This window comes from Acinonyx jubatus, chromosome B1 (genome assembly GCF_027475565.1).
Source record: "Acinonyx jubatus isolate Ajub_Pintada_27869175 chromosome B1, VMU_Ajub_asm_v1.0, whole genome shotgun sequence".
Lineage (NCBI taxonomy): Eukaryota > Metazoa > Chordata > Mammalia > Carnivora > Felidae > Acinonyx > Acinonyx jubatus.
Genome location: NC_069382.1, coordinates 181,637,050 through 181,660,805, shown reverse-complemented (window position 1 = coordinate 181,660,805; position 23,756 = coordinate 181,637,050). Strand labels below are relative to the sequence as shown.

The window sequence follows — 23,756 nt, the reverse complement described above, 5'->3', positions numbered from 1 at the left end:
GCTGAGTCCCAGCTTCTTCATCTGTAAGAGGATGATAACATTGGCCCTGCCCATTGGTCATGAGGGTTAGATGTAACAATGCATAAGTGATGTAACCTATGCAGGCATAGAAACTAAAGTGACAATGGGGGTCATTCTCCCCAACCGCACTTTGTGCGGACAGTACAGTTCAGTGGTTAAAAGTGTGGGTTCTGGGTTGGGGTGGCCAGATTTGGCCAATAAAAATACAGGATGCTCTGTTAAATTTGAATTTCAGGAAAACAAAGGGTAAGTTTTTTTAGCATATGTTCCACGCAATATTTGAAACATTCTTCTTTTTTTTTAATTTTTTTTAACGTTTATTTATTTTTGAGATAGAGAGAGACAGAGCATGAACAGGGGAGGAGCAGAGAGAGAGGGAGACACAGAATCTGAAACAGGCTCCAGGCTCTGAGCTGTCAGCACAGAGCCCGACGCGGGACTGGAACTCACGGACCGTGAGATCATGACCTGAGCTGAAGTCGGACGCTTAACCGACCGAGCCACCCAGGCGCCCCAATATTCGAAACATTCTTATACTTAAAAAAAATGCTTGTTGTTTATCTGAAATTCTAATTTAACTGGGCAGCCTGCATTTGGAACCCCATTCTGAAGGCAAACTTCATTGTGTTTCTATCCCAAGTCTTATTTGCTGTATAAAGTTGAGCAAGTGCCCTACCCGCTCTCGACCATAGTTTCCTGACTTTGCCGGTCTTTAGCTGTGCATCCCAGAGAAGGCCTCAGCCTCTCTGTGCCTCCATTTTTTCATCTGTAAAATGGGGAGATGAATGTGCCTGCCTCATAGAAGAATAATGAGAGGAGGGAGTTAAGCCATATGACACTACCCAGCATGCAACAGATGCTGGCCATCACGCCATCAGTATTATTTCAGTGAAAACAAATTGAGAACTCTTTTAGGGTAGGCGACACGCTGGGTGTTGGGGAAATAGTGGTGACCCACACAGACCCAGTCTCTAAATTGAAGGCTTTCTCCTGCCATGGCCTCCACAACTTTAATGGTTATAGAAATTTCCTATCTTGGGGCGCCTGGATGGCTCAGTCGGTTAAGCCGCTGACTTCGGCTCACGTCGTGATCTCGCACTCCGTGAGTTCGAGCCCTACATCGGGCTCTGTGCTGACAGCTCGGAGCCTGGAGCCTGCTTCGGATTCTGTGTCTTCTTCTCTCTCTGCCCCTCTGCCTCTCATGCTCTCTCTCTGTCTCTCTCAAAAATAAATAAACATTCAAAAAAATCTAAAAAAAAAAATTTCCTATCTTTAATTTCCTAACAGCCACCAAGCATTGGTTTGAATTCACTTATGATTCCCTTGCAAATGTCCACTTTTCCATTCCCCTGGGCCATCATGACTATAAATCATTGTCTTGTGATTCCATGCTTAGAAAGAGCCAGGGCTAGAACCTGCTCGTTGGAGGGTTTTACTGGGTTATTTATTGTGACAGAAAATGCAAATGGGTTGGCAGTAAACATAAGGGGAAGAAAGCCACCTCAGCAGTACAGGCAGAACGTAAATGCAGATGGAAACGGTGGGGAGACAGTGGCATTTTTAGTAAGTAGAGCAGATACTCCACTTTGCTGAAGATATGAAATGCCAGAAAATTCTCCTGACTGCCTATGTTACTGAAAGACACTTCAAGTTGACCTGCTTCTTCTTTCGGGACCCCAGAATGACATTACGTTTCGCTGTATTTGGTGCAAAACAGGCTGATGGCAAAAAGGCCGATGGAGTGGCAAATCACACCCTAGAAGGGGATCGTAGGGGAGAACAGAGCTTTGCTGAACTCCATCAACTTCCAGCACCCGCAGACAGGATCCTCTCTTGGGGCTGACAAGTTTCTCTTCTCTACTGGTCTATCTCATACCAGAAAGATCTTTTCCAAGTGGCTGGAAATACATTCCCCTGGTCTCTATGGACGACTTACAAAGAGAGTAAGAAAACAGGGAGCCCTTGTCACCCAGCTCTGCTCATGAATACAGACACATCGCCACGTCCTGAGTTGTCGACGTTAGCAGGGAGAAGACTTCTTTCCTACTCCGGATGTTTCCTGCCACGGAGAGGGAGCCCCAGGAACACAATCATTCTGGCACCAACTCGCACGTTTCCTTCTCTCCACCCGAAACCAGGCGGGATGTCCTAATGGGACTGGTGAGCCAGAAGGAGAGACCAGCGTGCTGAAGTGAACCTCATCCTCTCCCTCCTGCTCAGCCTGCAAAGAGCAAACGTGTCCCTTGCTCCTCCATTCCATGCACCTGTGGCCAGGTATGTGTGTCTGTTTCAGGGTTCAGTGTTAGCAAATCCACCTGCGTGCACAGAACGAGTCCCAGTCTCCGACGTAAACCTCCTCGACAGTAAAGGCGCTATTCTGGCATTTTATGATTTTTCAATGGGGACAGTTTCCAGACAGAGAAGAGGTCTATTCGAGCTGATGTAACAGAATACCAGAGACTGGGTGGCTTAACAATATTTATTGCTCATGGTTCTGGAGGCTGGGAGTCCAAGATCAAGGTGTTGGCAGGTTCGGTGTCTGGTGGGACCCTCGTCCTAGCTCGCAGGTGGCCACCTTCTCCTACCTCCTCACATGGCTGAGAACCAAGAAGGAGGCCCTATGTCTCCCCCTCTTTTACAGGGGCTCCTAATCTCATTCATGAGGGCTTCGGCCTCATAACCTAATCACCTCCCAAACGCTCCACCTCCAGATACCCTCACGCTGGGGATTAGGCTGCAACATAGGAATTCTGGGAGAAACATTCAGCCCACAGCAGCTAGGGACAGAGTCATGTCCGATCCTGGGAGTTCACAAAGCTATCTCTGAGGTATCGTGAATGGTCTTCAGTCATCAACATCCTTCTCTAGGTCGGCCACGACCCACAAAACACAGGCCAAAGCCTCACTGTCATGAAGAAAACTTCCTGGGAGTGGTTAAGGAGGTGAAGGCAATTACATTCCTCTTCCATATTCCATTCCTAGTCAAGACTCTGCTCAGATGCCTTCCACCTAGAAGGCCGTAGAAATGGCACCTGCCCCTTAAACAGTGTGTGAAGGGGGAGAAATGGTGTTGTGTGTGTGTGGTAGGGGGGTATGGTGGGGATGTGTGTGGGGAGGTGTGGGGGGGAAGAGAGTGCACTGGGGTATGGTGTAGTGTGGGGTATGTCTTTATAGCAAGGGGTGCATTGGGGGGTGCGTTGTGTGTGGGGGTACGGTGGTGTGTGTGTGGTGTGTGTATACGTGTATGTGTAGCTTGTGCTTATGATGTGAGTCACGGGGGGCGGTGGTATTTGTGTATGTTGGTTCCTAAACTTTCTCAGATCAAGGGCTCATCAGCAATCGTGGTGCTACAAGCCATTAAAAATGGGGTACGGGTCATCAACCACCCAACAAATTATTCCCAAACTAAGCAGCTTAAAGCAACAAACACTTGTGATCTCAGCCTCTACGGGTTGGGAATCCGTGAGGGCCTTAGCGGCACAGGGTTTCTCATGAAGATGTAGTCAGGACGGTGGCCGGGTCTGCAGTCATCTGAAGGCCTGACTGGGGTTGACGTATCTACCTCCACGGTGGTTCGCTCATGTGGTGCTGGCTGCTGGCAAGGGGCCTTAGGTCCTTCCGTGTGGGCCTCTTAACAGGCTTCTTGAACGTCCTCACAACATGATGCTGGCCTCCCATGGGGAGCTAAGAGAGAGCGAGAAGGAAGCTTCACTGCCTTCTAAGACCTATTCTTGGAAGTTACACACCGACACTTCTGCCACATTCTATTCCTTGGAAATAAGTCCGGAAGTACGGTGTGCGTTCACGGGAGGGAAGTCAGTCTCCACCTCCCAAAGGGGGGGGGGGGGACACCAAAGAATTTGTGAACCTGGGTAACACGGTGCAGAAAAAGAGAAGCAAAGGCAGAAGAATCTTAAAATCTATTGGATGCACTATGGCCGGAATAAAATATATTAATGTTTGAGCATTTAGACCTTTTTTCCCTCCAACTTCTTCCTGGGAAAACCCATGTGGAGAGATGGGACGGAGGCCAGGCAGCGGATGGAGTGGTGGCATATGGGAGGGGTTTTGGAAGACTGGAGAATCAGGAGGGGCCGCCGTGGAATGTGAGCTGCTAGAAAACATCTCCACTGGGGGAGACTGGCCTGAAGCAGCAGCATGGGGAGGGTGATGACCAGGCTTTCCTCTTGGTTCAGGGAAACGAGGAGAGACCAGAACTACTTGTAATTATTCCCTGGCTTGGGGGGTTGCTTCATTAAATTCTACATTGCGGTGAGACTGGACCACCTGGGTCTTCTTACTTTCTCAAGCTACATTCACATTCCCCGAGCATTTCCACCGCTACTGTAAAATGGTGAGGAAGCACGATGTTTAAAGCTGCTTAAGTGCTTCTGCATCTTTCTTAAGACGTTTGTATTCTCGGGACCTAGCACAGCACTGTTCACATAGTGTCACGACTCCAATTTTCTCCTGAGGCCCCAACCTTCCTTTCACATGCCCTTCAGCACACAGCACCCTTGAAAGCAAACAGGGAGACGATAGAACTAACTGGGTTGGCGACACAAACTGGGATCTGTCAGCCCTACCATTGGCGATGCCAATCGGGGCTCTGGGTCAGTTCTGGGGATGATGCATGGGCTGGGGTGGGGCATGGAGAACTGGGCAGGCTTCTTGCAAGATGAAAGAACCTGGCTGTATTTTTTCTCTTGGTTTCTAGTAGACATCTGGGGACATACGCAGGAGAATGCTCTTCAGGGCTCCCCTATAGATTTCCAAAAGTGCTGGGAATTTCGGGGTAGCACTTAAATTACTGTACGCCTCTTCCTGTGTTGCCTTGGCTTGTCGTCTGGCTGAAGGCAGAAGCTGAGATTTAGCAAGAGGCCGCCTGGAGCAGAGGCCAAGAGGTGGGGCTCACCTAAGGCCCTTAGTCTCAGCTCTGCTACCCAAATTGCTGGAAAAAGTCATTTGTGCCAATTAGGCCCTGGTTAGTAAGGGGTTGTCCTGTCTGGGAGGCAGGTAGAGAAGCCAATCGTAAGAACAGGTGATCAATGAAAGTGACACATTGCTCACGCCTCCAATTCTTCTTAGACAGTTAGTCCTCAATTAGCTCTCTGAGAAATACAGAAAGTGAGTGTACTTGCCTTGCTAATGACCGCATGGTCAGGACTGAGCAATTTACACAGCATTTTAGTTCCAAGATTAAATGCACTGAAATATTGGGATTAATGAGCTTCTGACTTGCAGGTCTGGAAAAATTCAGTTCTTTTCTGTACTTCTCCACAAACACAAAACAATGATTCAGTGGTCAAGCAATAGAGAAAAGGCCATTCTCCTCTCTCTCCTGGTCAGGGGTACTTGCTCCGGCCTGAAGCAGCCCTTCCTCCTATGAATTTATTATCTGTATTCACAGTACATATTTCACTGGAATGCACTGGGCCTAGGTCAATGGCTTTTTATGGTTAGATACCGATCAGGTAGATACCTGATCACCTGGGTATCCATTCTCTTTGGTTGGTGCTTGTGATGGACACACTCTAAGGTGACCCCCAACCCCACGAGTCCTTTACAATCTCCTTCCTTTGAGGAGTGACTGCAGGACCTATGAACTGCTTCCAACTAATAGAATAGGGCCAAGGTGATGGGATCTCACACCTATTGCTCCTGATGACCTTACAGAAGCTCACAGTTATGTCATGAGAGGATCTATGGGGAAGACCACTGGCATGGAGCTGTGTGTGACTCCCTAGGAGTTGAAAGAGGTCCCCAAGTCGAGAGCCTGAAAAAATATGGGGTCCAGAGACCCGAATGAGCCTGAAAGGAGATGCTTCCCCGGCTGAGCCTCCAGATGAGACAACAGTCTGGCTGACACCTTGAGGGCAGCCTCCCGAGACCTGAGCAGGGGATCGAGTTCAGCTGTGCCAGGACTCCTGACCCATGGGGACTGTAAGCTAATGACCATGTTCTGTTTTAAGCCACTATATTTGTGGTCATTTGTTGCATAGCAATAGAAAATTAATGCAACCCACATGCCATACCAGTAGTTAAATAATTGGTAATCACTACTAGCTGTTTCTTTCATTGCACAATTAGCCACACACTGCTTTGTGATGCAGAAACACCAGCCCCGGTGTTGTCACTATAGCTTCCCATGATGATCACTTTTCCTCTTAACTAGCTTTAAGCTCCCTGAGGGCAAGAACTCTGCCCTTGTACTTTTTAAAAAGCCCCACAGTGTATCAAAGTAATTGACCCACCATAAGTACACAGTCATACGTGATTTGAGGTTTTGACCCTTCATTTGTCCAATGAAACCAAATGGGTCTAAAGACACAGACACATGAGGCAAACTTTCACTGCTCACTTGCTGTGTACCGGGTTAGAGCCCAGACATGCAGAGAACAAGACAAAAGTCTTGCCCTCAATTTGTTCATGGTTCCACCCAATCAATGGGATCCCATCTTGTCACCATGCAGAATCAGAGGATGCCCAAAGATCCCCAGAGTTCTTTGTCAATCCGTCAAGATTATGATCGTGCAGATCAGGTAGAGGTGTAGCTGTGAAGTCCTTCAGTGACTTTGTAGTGACTTTTTAGTTTGCAAGTAGAAGCAAAAGTCCCCCTGCAGTACCCATCTTCCATTTAAACAGGGAGTAAGCCACAAAGATAAATGGGCATACTCCACCCTTCCACAATAGCCCATCATGCCCTCAAATCTGTGACTCAAGTGGGCATATCCATATTCAAGCAGACCAGAGATCAAAGCCATATTAGGCATGAGCTACTTTTTATTCATAGACTTACAGAATATATCGACTTAGGAGGCATGTTGTTTGTTAACTGTATTTACCAAAAAGAGTTAAATACATATTTAGCCTTAAAATGCATCCATTGTAGCTTGCATACTGCAAAATATGCTTTCATATACATATAAACTATTCTTATTTTACCTAAGTTATGCATCTAAGATACATAAAAATGGTACCGAATGGCATATTGGCTTATTTTATCACAGTTCTTATACATTCCTGATAGTCAAAGGGATTGATTGGGAATGCATAGTCTCCTACCGGAAAAAAAGGCAGATTCTGAAACAAGTAATGGAATAAGGTAAGGATAAGAGTGCCTCGCTAGGTTTAGATCTCAGTAGCTTTACAATTCAATTCTTATTCCGATTAGCATTACAACTGGCTCTCTTCATTAAAAATTGGCTGTTAATTTGCCTGGTAGTCCCACCCTCTACTTGCCTGGCTGAGGCAAAGAAAATCGTGATGACCTTTTTCCTTCCATCTTATTTCTACTTTCCCCAAAGAGTTTCCTCCACAGCCATCTGCCCTGCTTTTCTGCCCATTCCCTTTAGATTGTCCCAAGTCCGGACCACCTTACTCACTGCGTCCACAATTAGACTTCCGCACTCCACTCCAGGGCTCTCTCTGTAACAGAATCTTTGGCCAGTGCCTAATGAAAGAACTCTCTTCCAAAACTACGAGTGAGAGGCTGATACCTCTGTAGAAGAATCAGGAAGGCTGCTAAAGGCATATGCAAATAGACTCCCCTCCTGCAGACCTTCATCTCTCTTTCATTCTACCCCCGGTCAGAGAAATTTCCATCGTGAGTGTTCCTGGCAACCAAACCTCCAGCATCCCACGCTGATTTCTTTCCTAAAAATACACAGCCTCTCACTCCACGGGGAAGAAAAATGCAACACCGGCATTTCCAGAATGCTCCCCGAAGGCTGATTATGACCCGGAGCAATTCATCATCACTCGTGCCTTTGAGTTTTTAGTTTTTCCCTCATAGAATTCTTCTTGTGTATCTTGTGGACATTGTGACAAGAACCCAATGTGTCTGGACCTCAACATCCCCACCGGAGCTGTGGAGGGAGGGGAAGAGAGGGTAGAGAAGCAGCCGTGCCAGCTAGAAACCCTCTTGAGAAGGGACAATTATCGGAAACTTCTGGAAGACTTTCAAGAGTGGGGCCTTGCATGTAATAGCAGTTCCGTAGCGTTGAATTGTTAAATGGACCAGTTGATTAAATGGTGTCTATTCAGCATTATTCTCCTTCTGGCTATGCAAATTTTGCTATATTTTTAAAATGTTATCTCAAGGTGCTGCTATATTCTGAATCACGATAAAAAGTCTTTATTTGGAAGGCATGTCAGACTGTCACAAAGAAAACACAAAGCCTGCTGTTGAGGGGGAAACCTCCGCCTCGGCCACTCACTACTGGATAACCTTGAGCAGGCAACTGACTTCGATTTTTGCACCTACTTCCTTCCCTCTGAAATGAGCATCCTGCCCGCCAATGAGCTGAAGAACTATTTATTAAACAAATGAGCTGGACACAGATGCACACTGAAAACATATAAAGCTTTGCTGAAATGCAGGGTGGTCTTATTATCCGCTGCCCGAGGACACAGAGCCATTCGCACCTAAGGCTTGTTTTTAGTCTTCCTGAGAGATCTGTTCCTGATCCCATGCTTTAAGGCTGTGTGGCGTGGCCACTTGGCCACCTGGAGGGACTCAGCCTAGCCACAGAGACTGTAAAGAAGAAACAAGCTGACAAGGTGGGAACCAATGGGGGATGGGAAGGCATGGACAAGAACAGCCCCGCCTAGAACGATCTTCACAGGGGACGGTCCCACGTATCTCTCTGCTTTGGGTTTCTGGTGTTGTTGGTTTGTTTTTCTCGTCTTACGTTATTACTGGGGGGAAAAAAAGCTTCTTGCAGAAATTGTTTAAAACTCAAGGGATGCCTGGGAGGGAGCAGTGGGATTAATGAAGCAAAGCTTCCACCGACTTGCGCCAAGAACATCTATGCTCCTTCAGCAAGTCGGCCAGAACAAATAGCTACTCCCTCAGCACGGAGACTCTTGTAGGCTGCAGACTCTGATCTGGTCTCATTCTGTCAGAAGGAAAAGAAAAGAGAAGCTGGTTGTGGCTGCGGGGATTGCCCACCCTCTCGCCTTCACCCAGCCCCCAGTTCCCTCAACCTGCCTTCGACCCGCCAGCGTCTCACCTGGACTCAGCAAGAGCCCCTCTCCCCGCCCCGTAGCTGGGAAGCTGGTGCCTTGCTCGGGAGAGGCAGCCCTGGGAAGAGGTGTCCCGACTGCCTTCTCCACAAGCGGCGGCAATCGGGAGCGTCATCTCGACCTGGCACAAACGCGGGGACCGTCTGAATGTCCCCTACGTTGTTTGCCAAGTGCCCGTGTTTCCGCCTGGGCTTGTCGGAAGGTTCCATGTGCCAGAAAGAATTGTTTGCCCCTCCTCACCGCCGGAGAAATGCCAGAGCTGCCCCACTTTCGGCCTCCGATGTGGGGATCGGGGCATCTGTAGTCAATTCGAGTAAACCAGGAAGGCAAAAGAACGCATGCGGAAGAGTGACTTTGCACTTAAAAAAAATGAAAACAAACCGCTTTTCTCCTGTGGGGTTGGTGCTTAGTAGGAAAGTTTCAAGCAGCAATCTGCCGTGTGCGGCTGACCTCCTTCATTAAAACCCCCGGTGTCCTAGGCTGAAAGCCCTCAGCCTGCAGTCCCAGAATGGACCCAGGAGTGCTGTTGCAACACCGATGCTATTTATTGCCTTCATCTGCATTGCTTAAACACCAGAAACAACAACGCATTCACATTCGTAGCGAAACATCTACCTACTCGTGACTTGGCAAACAATCGTGAAAAAGTAACACTGCAGTACAGCATGATTGTGCTGATTTCAGGGCGACAAGAGACGTGGTCGAGTTGCTCTTTCAGAGCCACTCCCCAAATCCACTTCACATCCTCTGAAGAGAACCAAGCTAATCGGGCAGCGCATGCTCTGGGAACCTTCCACAAAACCAGGGCCCATGGGCTTTCCAGTAATCCACACCAGAGAAGCCCATTTTGACATAGGTGCTCTGGCCCCCTGGGTGCAGACCTGGTGTGTGGGGCTCCGTGTGTCTGGCTGCAAAGCCGGTCCCTGCTGATCGGCCTGAGACCCTCAGCCTACTGGGGATGAGCCCCTGCCAGTACATGGCCCCTGTGTCAGCGTCTGAGCCCCAGGGGGCTTTCCTGTGCTACGCTCCCGGGACAGGAAGGGGCATTAGCGGCATGAGCACCCTGGGTGCTGCCATCTGGTGCCTCAGCCTCTCTGGGAGGGCTGTACTTGCAGCAGCAACATTAGCAAATCAACAAAGGGGGACATCGTGTATGAGTAGGGAGGTAGGCAGGTGGGCAGCTGGTAGGTTGGTACTCAATGATTTCTAAGAGTAAGTTGCCCAGAGGGCAGAGCCATGCACAGATCAAAGGGCCACCTCTAGGTTTTCAAAGTCCACCGAGACTTGCGAAAAGTCCTCTTTTGATTCCATAAAATCTTGCTTCAGAAATTCTACCAAATGCTCATCAGGCGGAAATACCTGTTCTATTGCTTTGAAGGATGGGATGAAAAGCACCATTCAGTCTTTGGCCTGTCTGCTGGTTACCCACAAACTCAAAAGAATGGGTTCAGGGAAGCGGCTGGGTCAGGGAGAGCATCTAACAAGCGGTATTGCTCTGGCCGCCCCGGGGGGCCGGCTTTGAACCACAAGGAAGAGGGGAAATGCCTTTGTCTCACTCATGGGCCTACAGCCCGCGCTGGGCCTAGATATGCATCAGCAGAGTATTCTCTTTGTGGTAAAGGAAGCAACGTCCAACATTATTTTGTTAACACACCCATGATGTGCGTCTACGTGAGCCAATGAAATAGCCAACGTTCGGCTATTAAGGGGGATTCAGGAAACTGAAATGGCTCAAAATAGCATTGCTGAGTGTTACCGGATTTTTAAACGAATCATCAGCAAATCTTTTCAGCTGACGTTGGCTTTAAGAGTTCTTACCGAAAGGATTGCTAAAATGGAATGAGAAGGGCCCATAGTTTGGTCTTTGTTTGTTTGTTTGTTTGTTTCGTTATAAGAGCTATCCCATCTTATCCAACTTTCTCCTTCCTCGTTAAAAAAAAAAAAAAAAAAAAGCACATTACTGTCCTAGATGGTTAAGAGCTAATGCTGTACTCTTTTCTCAGTGACAACAGGCTTTAAGATGTCTTTTTAAATGGGAGAACGGACACGTCATGCAATTAGCCAATAAATGCGATCCCCGATTAAAATGTGAGTTCTAAGATTTTGAAAACTTCTAACTATTCCCCCAGTGCGGTTTTAATTTCAGAGCTCTGAACTTGGCTTCTTTTTGTATTTGCTTCTTGGTCGCTCTCCTGTGAGAGCCAGGGCTGCATGTCTTTTAAATTCACCAATCACACCTTCACAAACTTAAGTCAACGACTATATGTTCAAAAATCTTTGTTTTCCCTTTGAAACTGGATGCAAAAAAGAAATCTCTCCTGTCGGTGGAGACAGCCGTGAAGGAACGAGGCGCTTGCACATAAATCTCCTTAAATTTTGTGAATAGCTGCTTTTCCTTATCCCACTGGTATATCTGGGAGAACGTATAGTCACTCCCCAGGGCCAGGTAGTGGTTATCTTTAAAAGAAAAGGGCTGCAGCGTCATGGCCCCCCGGGATGGGAGAGCCTGGATCTCCACAAACCGCTTACTATTCCACTTCATGACCCTGGAGTCCCCGATGAAGCGGGTGAGGGAAAGGTAGAGGGCATTCTGCATTCGGAAGCTTTTCACGGCCAGTACGTCCTCCATGTTGGGGATATCACTGTGGGGGACAAACTTCTTAGAGCTTTTGTTCCACTGGAGGATGATGGGGACCTGGGAGCGGCTGGACAGAATCAGATGCGACTTCCCGTCTATGTCCACAAACTCCGCATCCGTGTCCCTGAACCACTCGTGCAGAGACTGGTAGGAGTAGAATCCTTTGCTGTTCCATTTATACACTGTGGACAGCCCAGCTTTCGAGCTGTCTGCGATGACGAAGAACGTCTCGTCCTCGATCTGAAACAACTCAATGTCGTTGGGCTTGGAAATGCGGGAGACTTCGATGTCTTGGAACGTGACAAACTTGGTCCAGCTCTCGTCGTATTTGTAAATGTGGGAGCCGCCGAAGAGCTGGGCCACCACCACGAAAACCTGGTCGTCAATGAGGATGGCCTTGCAGCCCACAATGGACTGACCTGCGCCCCGAGAGAAACGAGAGGGGATTAGGGCACTGCGGTTAAAAACGCTCCTCCACAGCGAAAATGGGGCCCTTGTGAACTGCAAAATGGGGAGAGATGTAAAGAAATGGAAGGAATGGAAAACCGGACAGCCGACGTGGGGAACGGTGTGGCGGTTTCTCAAAACACTGAACACAGAATTACCACGCGACCCAGCAATTTCACTTCTGGGTCCAGAGCGAGGTCTCTAAGAGATTTGCACAACCGTGTTCATAGCCGCGTTATTCACAACAGCCAAAAGCCAGAAGCAACCCAAGCGTCCACTGACGGATGAATGGATAACCAAATTGTAGTACGTACACACAATAGAACATTGTTCCACCTTAAAAAGGAAGGAAATTCTGACACATGACACATGACAATATGGATGACCGTTGAGGGCCTTATCCTAAGTGAAATAAAGACAGTCACAAAAAGATAAATAACCTATGATTCTACTTATATGAGATCCCTAAAGTAGTCAGACTCATAGAGACAGAAAATAGGACGGTGGTGGCCAGGGGCTGAGAAAGAGGGGAGAGAGGGGAGTTAGTGTTTAATGGACACAGAGTTTTAGTTTTTTCAAGATGGAAAGAGTTCCAGAGATTGTCTAACCAGCATGGTGAACGGCACTTAATGCTACTGAACGGTACGCGTAGAAGTGGTTAAGATGGTAAGTTTTATGTTAATGCATATTTTCCCACAGTTAAAAAATTTTTTTTTAATTTTTTTTTAATGTTTATTTATTTTTGAGACAGAGAGAGACAGAGCATGAACGGGGGAGGGTCAGAGAGAGAGGGAGACACAGAATCGGAAACAGGCTCCAGGCTCTGGGCTGTCAGCACAGAGCCCGACGCGGGGCTCGAACTCACGGACCGCGAGATCATGACCTGAGCCAAAGTCAGACGCTTAACCGACTGAGCCACCCAGGCGCTTCCAGTTAAAAAAATTTCTTAAACTTAAAAAAATATATATGTGTCTCCACAGAAATAAGTGCTGATCACCTGGTGTCTTTCGAGGCAGGAGCACAATTCAGGAAAACCACAAACACCAAATGAACTGTCTTCATGCTATTCAAAAACGTATTCCCCAACTCCACAGAGCAGGATGAAACAAATGGGAAGTTGGGGAGGGAGGATAAAAAGGTAGGAGTCAGGTCTCAGAGACACGAGGAAAGGACTGTCACAAGGGCTCTTTGAAGACACTTGGCCTCTTCTGATTTCTAGAGCCAAAGGAAGCTGAATGCTGGCGGAACAGTGTTAAACCCTGTGGCTGTAAGCAGGTGGCCCAGGATGTGAAATGCAGCGCGTGTAAGCTTTCTGACCTTGTGCCCGTTGACTCTCTGTGCTCAGGCTCCTCGTCTGTAAAATGAGGATGCTATTACCCCTGACCTGACAGGGTTAGTAAAGACTAAATGAGAAATTCATGGTTGGTGTTGTTAGAACAGAGCACCCATAAACAGGAAGTGGTCAATGATTAGTAGCTATCATTACTGGATTATTGAATACAGGGTCTCGATAATCCAAAGATGTAACCCCTTTAAAGTCGCCCATAGCAGGCACTGCAGAAACACCTGTAGAATGATCACTGACCTGAATGATCTAGCTCAGGCAGCACAAAGCCAGAACTTTGCTGCAAAAGGGGACCTCTCCTGTCCGGACCACCGCCTACCATTTTCTCCCCCACCCAGACCCCTGAGCCTTCTCCCAAGCTCCTCCCTCCAGCCAGCAAGCAATAGGACCACTCACATCCATCTAGGTCATCTGATTAAAAGTCATTTCTTTCCCCTAATTTTCTAGGCAATTGGGGCCAAAGTGAATTTGGTCTGTAAATTACAAGGATAATTATCCAATTTCTGTCCTTAGTATCAACTTTGGGGGCAGACGGTGGGTGGATTTTTGAGGGATATTTACTTTTCCTGGTCCCTTTCCTCCGTTTCAAACTAATTATTCCTTTTCCCCCCCGGAGTATAAAAGTTTTCAATGTTCATCAAAGCAAACTTTGAAAATAACGGGTAACCATTAAAAAGTGTGTACTATTGAGCAGGCACTATACTAAGTACTTTACGTGTATTTATTCATTTCATGCTTACAACAACCTTATGAGACCAGTATTATCATCATCATCATCCCCATTTTATAAGGGGAAAAGTGAGGCACAGAGAAGTTAAGTAACTTATACAAGGCCACACAGCGAGTATGTGATAGAGCCGGGGACCTAAATCCAGGTAGTCTGGCTCGAGTCTACACTCAACTACCAACATACCAAAAAGCACAAAGAGGAAAACCAACATCACTCGTACTGCAAATGCTGAAATAACACTTCGTATCTTGATAAATTTCTTTAATCGTTAATCTATGCACATACCCAAATTCAAAATTTAAAAATAAATTTCGGCTCCAGGGCACCTGGGTGGCTCAGTCGGTTGAGCAACTGACTCTTGATCTCAGCTCAGGTCAGAACCTCACAGTTGATGGGTTTGAACCCCGCATCAGGCTCTGCACTCACAGGGCAGAACCTGCTTGGATTCTCTCTCTCTCCCTCTCTCTCTGCCCCTCCCCAACTCACACTCCCTCTCTCTCTCTCTCACTCAAAATAAATAAATAAACTTAAAAACATAAATGTGGGTTCAAACATTTTTTTAAATTAAAACTAAAAATAAATTTGGGCTTATAGGATACGTGGGCTTTTTATAGTCTACTTTTTTTTCACTCGACCGCTATGATGTAAACGTTTTCCCCTGTTATTGCACCTTCTAGAACTTGAAGCTTTAATATTATATGGTATTCCATTGCATGGGTGTATCCTATTTTTAACAAATCCCTTATTGTTGGACATTGCAGTTATTTCTAGTTTATCATTATTGTACGTAACATGCTTCCTTGTAGTCTTTTTTGAAAACCATCTGGTGGTATTCTTAAATGCAGGCATTGCCGTGCTAAATGCTGGGCACGCTTTTTTTTTTTTAATTTTTTTTTTTCAACGTTTATTTATTTTTGGGACAGAGAGAAACAGAGCATGAACGGGGGAGGGGCAGAGAGAGAGAGGGAGACACAGAATCGGAAACAGGCTCCAGGCTCTGAGCCATCAGCCCGGAGCCTGACGCGGGGCTTGAACTCACGGACCACGAGATCGTAACCTGGCTGAAGTCGGACGCTTAACCGACTGCGCCACCCAGGCGCCCCAACGTTGGGCACACTTTTAAGGCTTCAGGATTTAAACTACTGAACTGCTCTTCGGAAGCCGCCTGACTCCACCCTGACAACACCAACAGAGTGCGTACTCCTGCTCCCCTTCCTGAGTGGCCTACCTATGGAGGTCCCTGCGACCCAGAAGTGTCCCACAGGCCTGCCAGTCTGTCTCAGCTGCGGGGCGCTGTGAGAGAGACAGAAAGAATTCCTTTCTTGGAGATGTTCCAGAACACCTCTGTCCAGGCGAACACTTTTAGCCTATAGAACTGTGAGTAGAGGCAGAAATCACCGTGCGTGTGTGTGTGTGTGTGTGTGTGTGTGTGTGTGTTAGCGTAGGGGAGAGAGTAGAGCCTAGAAATCAAAAGGCAAACAAAATAAACCAAAGACAGGAGAGCTGAGAAGAGATGTAGAGAGAAAAAGGAGACGTAAAGTGTGAAACCTTGGGGTGAGCGTTACAGTGGGTTTCCTTCTCCTCCCAGCAGCAGCAGATCCATGGCTGAAGCCGTCCCTCCCGCGCATGCTCATCACGATCTGCAAAGGGGGACGCAGGTGCCCCTCCCAGTCCTCAGGGCCCCCCTCTGGCCAGGCATGGATTGAGGAGACCGTGCCCAGCCCTCGCAGACTCTGGGATCACTCCGTGATCAAACAAGATGACAAATTACATGCATGGCCCGTGAGGGGAAAACGGGTCCGTGTTTCCCTTGGTCTTGTTCAAGGCAAGCGGCTGCAGGGTGGTGGGGAGGAAGCATTCCAGAGGCCACAGCAAGTATATTTGTCATGTGCCCGGCGCATGAGCACTTAGGGCTCTCCTTCACGCCAGGCCGCGCTCAGGGAACCACACTCCTTCCTGCACCGAGGGATCCAGGCTGTTTCTGAAATCACCCTCTGCTCCCTCGGTCATTCTACGCTGGCCCCTCCTTTCCTATGCTGATGAAAGTTATGGAGAAGTTTTAGCTGAAGTGAAAGAATTAGGCTCTGGAAGGGGGGAGGAGGGCTGCCCCTTTTTTTATCCCCAGGTGACAAAACTAATATTCGCTGAGGACCTACTACGTGCCCGTCTGCCCCGGGCCCCAGTCAATTCTCATGGGTCCAATCCGACAATGATCCCATTTTACAGATGAAAGGGGCTCTTGGAACGAAACTAACTTTGCCAAGGTCACTAGCTGGAAAGATCTGGAGCCAGTTTCATCGAAAACCTGCCTGATGTTGGAGCTCACAAGTTTACCTCACTGCTGTAACCCGTTTCTCAGGCTTGGCTGTGAAGAGGAGGTAGGTGGGCTTTGTGTGGGGCTGCCCACCGCTCATTAGATTGAGAGCGAGAGGCTGAGGAGTCCCCAGAAACTAAAAAGGCCCCACCCTGGCTCTCACCTTGGCCATACCCACTCCGACCTCACTGAATGCTTCCCACCCACCGCTGCCCCAACCCACGCCCCGGCCCAGGCCATCAGCACCTGCTCGGATTCCTGCAACAGCTTCTCAACCAGTCTCTCTGCTTCTACCTTGGTCCCCTGTCCCTGCCACAGGCTACTCACAGCCCAGCCCCCTGTGCCGGGCACCTGCCTCATCCTGGGCAGCCCTGCCGACCTCTGCACAAAGCTGTGCGCTCAGATTAAAAACCCAAGTCCTTCCTCTAACCTGTTAGGTTCCTCTAACCTGTCCTTGTCTGCGGCAGCTTTCCCTCTGGATCATTTTGTTCAGGCCAGAATGGCCCCCCGGATGACCCCAACAGGAAAGGTACCCTCCTGCCTCCGGACCTTTGCACTTGCTGTGGCCTCTGGAATGCTTCCTCCCCACACTGTCCACATGGACCAACCCCTCATGTCCCACCCATCTTCTCCACGAGGCTTTTACCAGTCTAAAACGTCAACCCTCCCATGGCCGGTTCTTCAAAACTTCCATCCCCACCTTCCTTTCCCTTCTCAGTGTGTTGCCATCTGCTGTGTTATCTGCATCATAATTATTTGTCTTTCTTTTTATCTCTCGCTCCCATTACAGTACAAACCCGTTGGGGGTGGAGGTATTCATCTGGCCTGTTCACTGCTGTGGCCCCAGCACCTACATCATGCCTAGCTCAGAGTAAGTGCTCAAGAAATCATTGTGGACAAATGAATGAATGAATGAATGAACGAATGAACGAATAACTTGACGATCGTCGGGATGCAACCAGCTGCAGACGGTCAGAAGGGCAAGTGGAGGGCCGTGCTGTCCCTTCCTACCCAGGTCAACCTGAGAGAGGAAAGGGGTGAGATGCATCAGTGACAGGCCCTGAGCTCTGCCCCCAAAGTGATTCAACATGCCTGAGCCCTGCTCTCTTTGTCTGCAAAGGTGTGAGAAGGAAGCCAGCACTGAGAGCTGCTTGCTCTGTGCCTGGCACTCTTTGAATCCGCACAAACATCCATGTAAAGTACCTGTGTTGCCCGTTTTACAGATGAGGAAACTGAGCCTCAGAAGCCACAGCCACTTCTTAGTACCTGGCGGGGTCAGGAGTACAAGCCACATGCATCCGTTTTCAAAACCTGAGCTCCTTATCATCTGTCCGCCGCCTCTCTATTGAAAGGGGCTTTGGTCCTCCCCCTGCGGGCAGGCAACCCACACTAATACCTCAAGGGGCTGCAGCCAGCTTCCAATGAGATACACCAGCGCCTGGCACCTCACGGGCCCGCGACCAGCCTTGGCAACAAGCCCTGGTGTGGAACCCCCTGCACAAAGCACGGGGGCCAGCTCTCATCCCTCACCTATCCTCCAAGTCTGCAAAAAGAGGGAAGCAAAAAGCATGTGGATAGCAGCCCCCACCCCTCCACCTCCTTTTTGCCTCGAACATGGACTCTGGGTTCCTCGGTTCACCTGCAGCGCTGTGCTGAGTGTGCACTTGAAGCCAGAGGGGCTGTTCTCGGGATTGTGAACTCAGCACTAGGAAGCCAGGTGGCCCAACAGCAGAGGCTCATCTGACATGGCATCTTCTGAGCTTACGGAGGTGCTCGCGTGTCTCACAGACCTCTCAGTGCTGCAGAAATTAGGCTCATTAGCGTCTCTGTTCTTGGAGGGGGGGAACGGCACTCTCTCCGCCTCCCTACACCCCCTGCACCTGCTACAAAACCGCGCTGCACCCGAGAGATTCCTAGGAGTCTCCTAATCTGGAATTTCTACCTGATACGCTTCTCTGGCTGCAGCAGCAAAACACTGCTCTAACTCCAAATCGGGAACCCCTAAGGGCAAGCCTCTCACGGGTAACAGGCCACCGTGGTGCGGTTTATAAAGTCAGTGTTATTATCAGATTGCACTTGATAAACAAGACGTCTCTAAAAGATGATTTTGACTTTACCCAGTATTTACAGAGCAAGTAGCCCGTTTTTAGCAGCGCTAAGACAATGGGTTCCTGACAGCGTTGAAAGAGGCATTAACTAGGTCTCAACCCAAAGGCACGAATTTAGACAGCCATTTATTCTTACTGTGTTTGTATTTGTGAGAAGGAAGCAGCGGCCACCAGGATCTGGCAAGCGTGGGCATGCGTGTGCATGCATGCATGTGCACGTGTACGCGTGAGAACGTGCGTGTTAGCATATTCGTTAACAATCAGCTTAACCAAAGTCGAAGGTATCACTGGGCTGCTGAAAAGCTGTTGAAGTCTCAGGCTGCCACAAGTGATCAGGATTAAGGGATTCTCTGGTGACTTCTCACCACGACCGGAAAATGCCTCCCGCAACACGCGACCCATCACCTCTCCCTTTGGAAAGAATCAGCAACAATAAATAAGACCACCACCCTAAGTTTCTGTTCTCACCAATAAGTGACCAAGTCGAGAGAGAATCAGAGAGACGAGGGCGGGCTGGAATGTGTTCCGCGACTCTCACCAAGCCAGAGAGCCCAGCTTTTCCTTCCTGGGGAGGACAGAATGCTTCCTCGCCCACCAGCCACAATGAAACGAGGGGGGATACACTGACCAAAGCCGCAACATACCTGTGATATTGTCATAGCTCCGGAAGTTCATTTCGATATGGTCCCACTCCAGCACCATGCAGTTCTCCATGCTGGGCTGAGCGATGGCCACGTACACGTCGTTCTTGGAGTTGAACGTATCCACTGAAACCGACTGGTAAGGCAAAGTCTGATGAACGACAAAATCTGGGAATGGGTAGTTAAAAAAAAAACGTCTCTATGAGATCCCTCGTGGGAATCATCATCCACCATCACCCTTCTACCCTTTTCCATCATTGGACGTGAAGAGGACCAGGAAGGAGGGAGGACCGGACAGAAGCAACACACACATCGCAGCGTGCTTCATTCTGGGAGATTCCAGAAGGCTTCTCTGCCTTGTACAGGATGATGAATGCACAGCTTCTACATTCTCTTCTCTGAGACAAATAGCTCACCGTTGGGCTACAGGATGTCAAAGTGTTACACAAATTTCTTCGGTGAGACCTGGCTTTCAAAACCACAGAAGACCGCCCCATAGCAACATTCCAGAAATGATCATGCAAATTACTCCGGGAAGAGAGCTGCAGTAGTCACACCGGTTTGGGAAATGCTGTCTTTCTAAGCCTTCTTGGACCGGCCTGGTAGCAAAAAACCTGTTTCATTTTGTTTGTGTGGAGTTTTTCAAGCTTACCTGCCAAGGCGATTGTGTATAACCCTGTTATATTCCCACGCTCTGCCTTACTCCTGGGGGGAAACACCCCCACTCCAGGTTCAACACCAAAAGTAAACTCCCCAGGGCCTCCTGGGTGGATCAGTCGGTTAAGTGTCTGACTTCTGCTCAGTCATGATCTCATGGTTCATGAGTTCGAGCCCCGCAGTGGGTTGTGCTGACAGCTCAGAGCCTGGAGCCTGCTTCCGATTCTGTGTCTCCCTCTCTCTATGCCCCTCCCCTGCTCATGCTCTGTTCCTCTCTCTCTTTTTTTTTTTTTTTTAATTTTTTTTTTTCAACGTTTATTTATTTTTGGGACAGAGAGAGACAGAGCCATCAGCCCAGAGCCTGACGCGGGGCTCGAACTCCCGGACCGCGAGATCGTGACCTGGCTGAAGTCGGATGCTTAACCGACTGCGCCACCCAGGCGCCCCTGTTCCTCTCTCTCAAAAATAAAATAAACATTAAAAAAATTCTTTTAAAGTAAACTGCCCGAAGGGCACACTGCAGTTTCGGAAACCACACCAAAGGCTCTGATACAGTGTCAGAAATTTACAAAGCCCACAGTGCAGGGAAGTTAACCAGTGTGTTCACCAGTTACTGGACTCGGTGCCGTAAGAAGTGGCCATGCCTGAGATCTGGACAGTGTTCTGCAGCTCAACGAGCAATTACTACAGATCTGTTAGATTTCCAAGCCACACGGAACTGTCCTATTTGACCACGTGTTGTATTCTTACATTTAGTGCTAACACTCCTCATCCCTTTTGCTCCCCTGAGCTACCACTGACTCATTGTGTTATCTTGGTAAGGATGTACAAGTTTCCCAAGGAATGGGGTGAGTTTGCCCCAGGACACAAGGACAGTGCGCGTGTGGGGAAGCCAGAGAAGAAACGAAGAAGAAATTTAAAAACAAACAAACACACACCAAAACACTAGTAAAGTTTAAGGTAAGTGATTTCTTCTGCTAGAGATGTTTCAATGTGTGCTGCTTTTTGGCAGGCTAAATGCACCCTGGTAAAAAGATGGTGGACGTCTGGCTAAGGGAAGTCTTTCCTATGAGAAAACCCTGGCGTTGACCATCTCCTCCCCACCCATCCTTAGCCCCGCCTGCACAAGCCCCAGCTCTTCTGCAAAGCCTTCCTGGCGCCAATACCCAGGACTCTTTCCTAACTCACTGGATTCATATTAGGCACTGCCGTTTAAATCTTATTCTTCACGATGACTGAATCTCCAGCATAGCGACTTCGGCGTTGGATTTGGAGAAACGGGGAAGATCTTACAGCCCCGGGCCATTTTACAAGGCCAGACGCTGAAGCTCAGAGAGGGCATGCGCCTGGCCAGGGCCACACAGCCAGTGTCCTGTGCCTCCTGAGCCAAGGGCTTTGTGAGGTCAGGCCTGGGTCCGACCCTCCCGGGAACCTCCCACGGCACAAGCCTACGGCAGCCACTTCAGAAATAACTCTGACTCGGAAGCCTCTTGAAAGAGGTCAAATGAGAAAGGCTGTAAGGGGGTAGGCCACTCAACAGTGAGCAAAGGCAGGAAGTGCAGACGGGGCAGAGGCAGGAAAGGAAGGGAGAGACGCTGAGCTGAGCGAGTATTGAGGTGGGAAGAGTGGAGCAGGGCTGAGAAGAGCAGGTAACAGGGGCGGGGGAGACGGGGGCAGGGCTGAGGCAGTGAGGGCAGCAGGAGGCACAGGGACGAGTGCTTAGAGTCAGACCCCCTGAATCCACTTCCTGCATTTGAGACTCTGGGCTGTGTGCTTGCCCCTACAAGGCCTCAGTTTCCTTATGTGCAATATGGGGGCAGGGATTCTTACCTGCCAAGCTTGATGGCAGGGACACACTGATAGTGTCAGTAGAAAGGCCCATCTCAGGGCTCGGCACATAGTGGGTGCTTCATCAACACGGAATCGAGGTCTGAGAAAGGACAGTCTACCTCCTCTGTCCTAGCCCCCACTGGGCTGTATCTTGAGGAAGTGTCCATTTTAATGGTGTCTAAGATAACATGGCAGAGCTGTGACTCCACGGCCTTGCTGAGTGACCTTGGGGAAGTTATTTAACCTCCTCATTGTATGTTATCATTCATACTCACTTAGAGTTGTGCATACCACAAAGTGAGTGCGCAATACCTATTAACTTTTGGAGGTGTCCCTATCCCCATTCTGAGTGTACGGGAGGTGCATAATAAATGCTTCCCTGGCTTAGAAGTGTGGGAGGGCTGGCCTTGCCCGCCCCATGGCCCGCTCTGAAAACTGTGTGGGGAAGAAGTCGGGGGTCATCGTGTGATGCACACAGGTGCAGGGAGAAGGGGGAGAATCAGAAAGGAGGCCGCCTTTGCACCCTGACGGCAAGAAGCGGCCGACGGAGAGTGGGGACAAGTGTCAGCAGTGGATGCCCTCATCCAGAGTGGAGCATCCGGACGAACTGAGGCTTTAGGTTCTTGCCTGTCTTTGTAGCTCTGCGACCTGGAGCAAGAAACCTGAGCCTCAGGGTCCGCATCAGTGAAAGGAGGGTAACACCTATTTCATGAAGTTGCTGTAGAGACTAAGAGAGCCTAAGTGTGAGCACGGAGCCTCCTACAGAGTGAGCCCTGGGGAGTTTTACATAGTAGCTCCGTGGGCGAGCCTCATATACTGTGTAACAGTGACCCTGGAACCCCTGGGAAGAATGACAATGGCTGCTAGCCCCACCCCTTTGTCAACCCCCACCCCCACCCCCACCCCAGATAGCAGCATCGCTGCAGCAAACAGTAAAGGCACACAAAACTCAACCTGCAGATGACTGGAAAAAGGGAAGTGGCGGCAGTTACCATCTGCTCCAGAAAAGGGCTCCAAGAACACCGCGCCATGCTCTCCATTACGAGGCAGACACAGCCAGCTTCTCGGCCGCCTTCTGCTACCGTAAGCCCCGAAGGCTCCCAACACTCCTGCCCTGCCCGTAACCCGCGTCCCCCACCTGCACCCCCGAGTCTCAGAAACACCAGCGTTCGCTGAAAAACGCAGGCTGTTTAAAGGGCAGACCCAAAAGTTTCCGTTTTTCATTAAAAAAATCCCAGAGAGAAAGAGAGCTGCCAAAATTAGACAGCATTTTACAAATCTAGCTTTTTAACGGTTCTATTTTCATTTGTTTTCCCAAAACACTGGTTTCATAATATTTTCTATATGCTGACTATCTGGCACCACACAGACTGTTAAATCATTGCAATTATAAATCTAATTCTTAATAGGAGAGTCCTTCTCCCCCTTACCTACGCAACACCCCCTCCCCCCAAAAAAGGAGGAGGAGGCAGAAGAGAAGGAGGAAGGAAAAGGAAGAAATGCCTGAAAGAAAATGATTGATGACTCTGTGCAGGGGTGGAGGGCGGGCTCGAGGAATTTTAAGTTCTCCCATCCCCATTTTAATTCGTCTTTCATGAACGGCAAAAGCACAATCGTTATGCAAAGCTCTCCAACAATACACATACTGATATGACATCAATTTGCTGGTGGTAAAGTCTTAATGGCATTCTCTGCAAAACGTGCTGCCACTCCCATTCACATTGGATTGAGTTCATGATGTCAGTGGGATTCTCACAATTTAGGCCTTGCTCCCACTGGAATCAACAGATTTTTACATAGCTATTTATAGCCCTTGCAGAAAATAAATTATACATGATGCTGATCCTATTGGGAGAGAAACTGCACATTAATGCATTATTTCTCTTTGCTTTTCATCAGCCCAGAAATAGGGAAGCTAACAGGACAATTAGGATGCAAAATTCACTCCAAGGAATTTAGTGAATTATCCTCCTAACATGGGGAATCATGAATAGGCAA

The 23,756-nt window shown here is 48.7% G+C and overlaps 1 protein-coding gene across 1 annotated transcript in view; it reads right to left on the bottom strand.

Moving 5' to 3' along the window:
- Nucleotides 1-6,784: 6,784 nt before the first annotated feature.
- The window catches only part of LGI2 (leucine rich repeat LGI family member 2), a 31,510-nt gene continuing 14,538 nt past the window's right edge, over nucleotides 6,785-23,756 (bottom strand). Inside the window, exons 7-8 of the mRNA XM_027048175.2 lie at nucleotides 19,275-19,439; nucleotides 6,785-12,105 (exon numbers count right to left, since the gene is read on the bottom strand). Of these exons, the coding sequence (XP_026903976.1) occupies nucleotides 11,288-12,105; nucleotides 19,275-19,439 (983 nt within the window). The 3' untranslated portion in view covers nucleotides 6,785-11,287. The remainder of the gene's footprint in view (nucleotides 12,106-19,274; nucleotides 19,440-23,756) is intronic.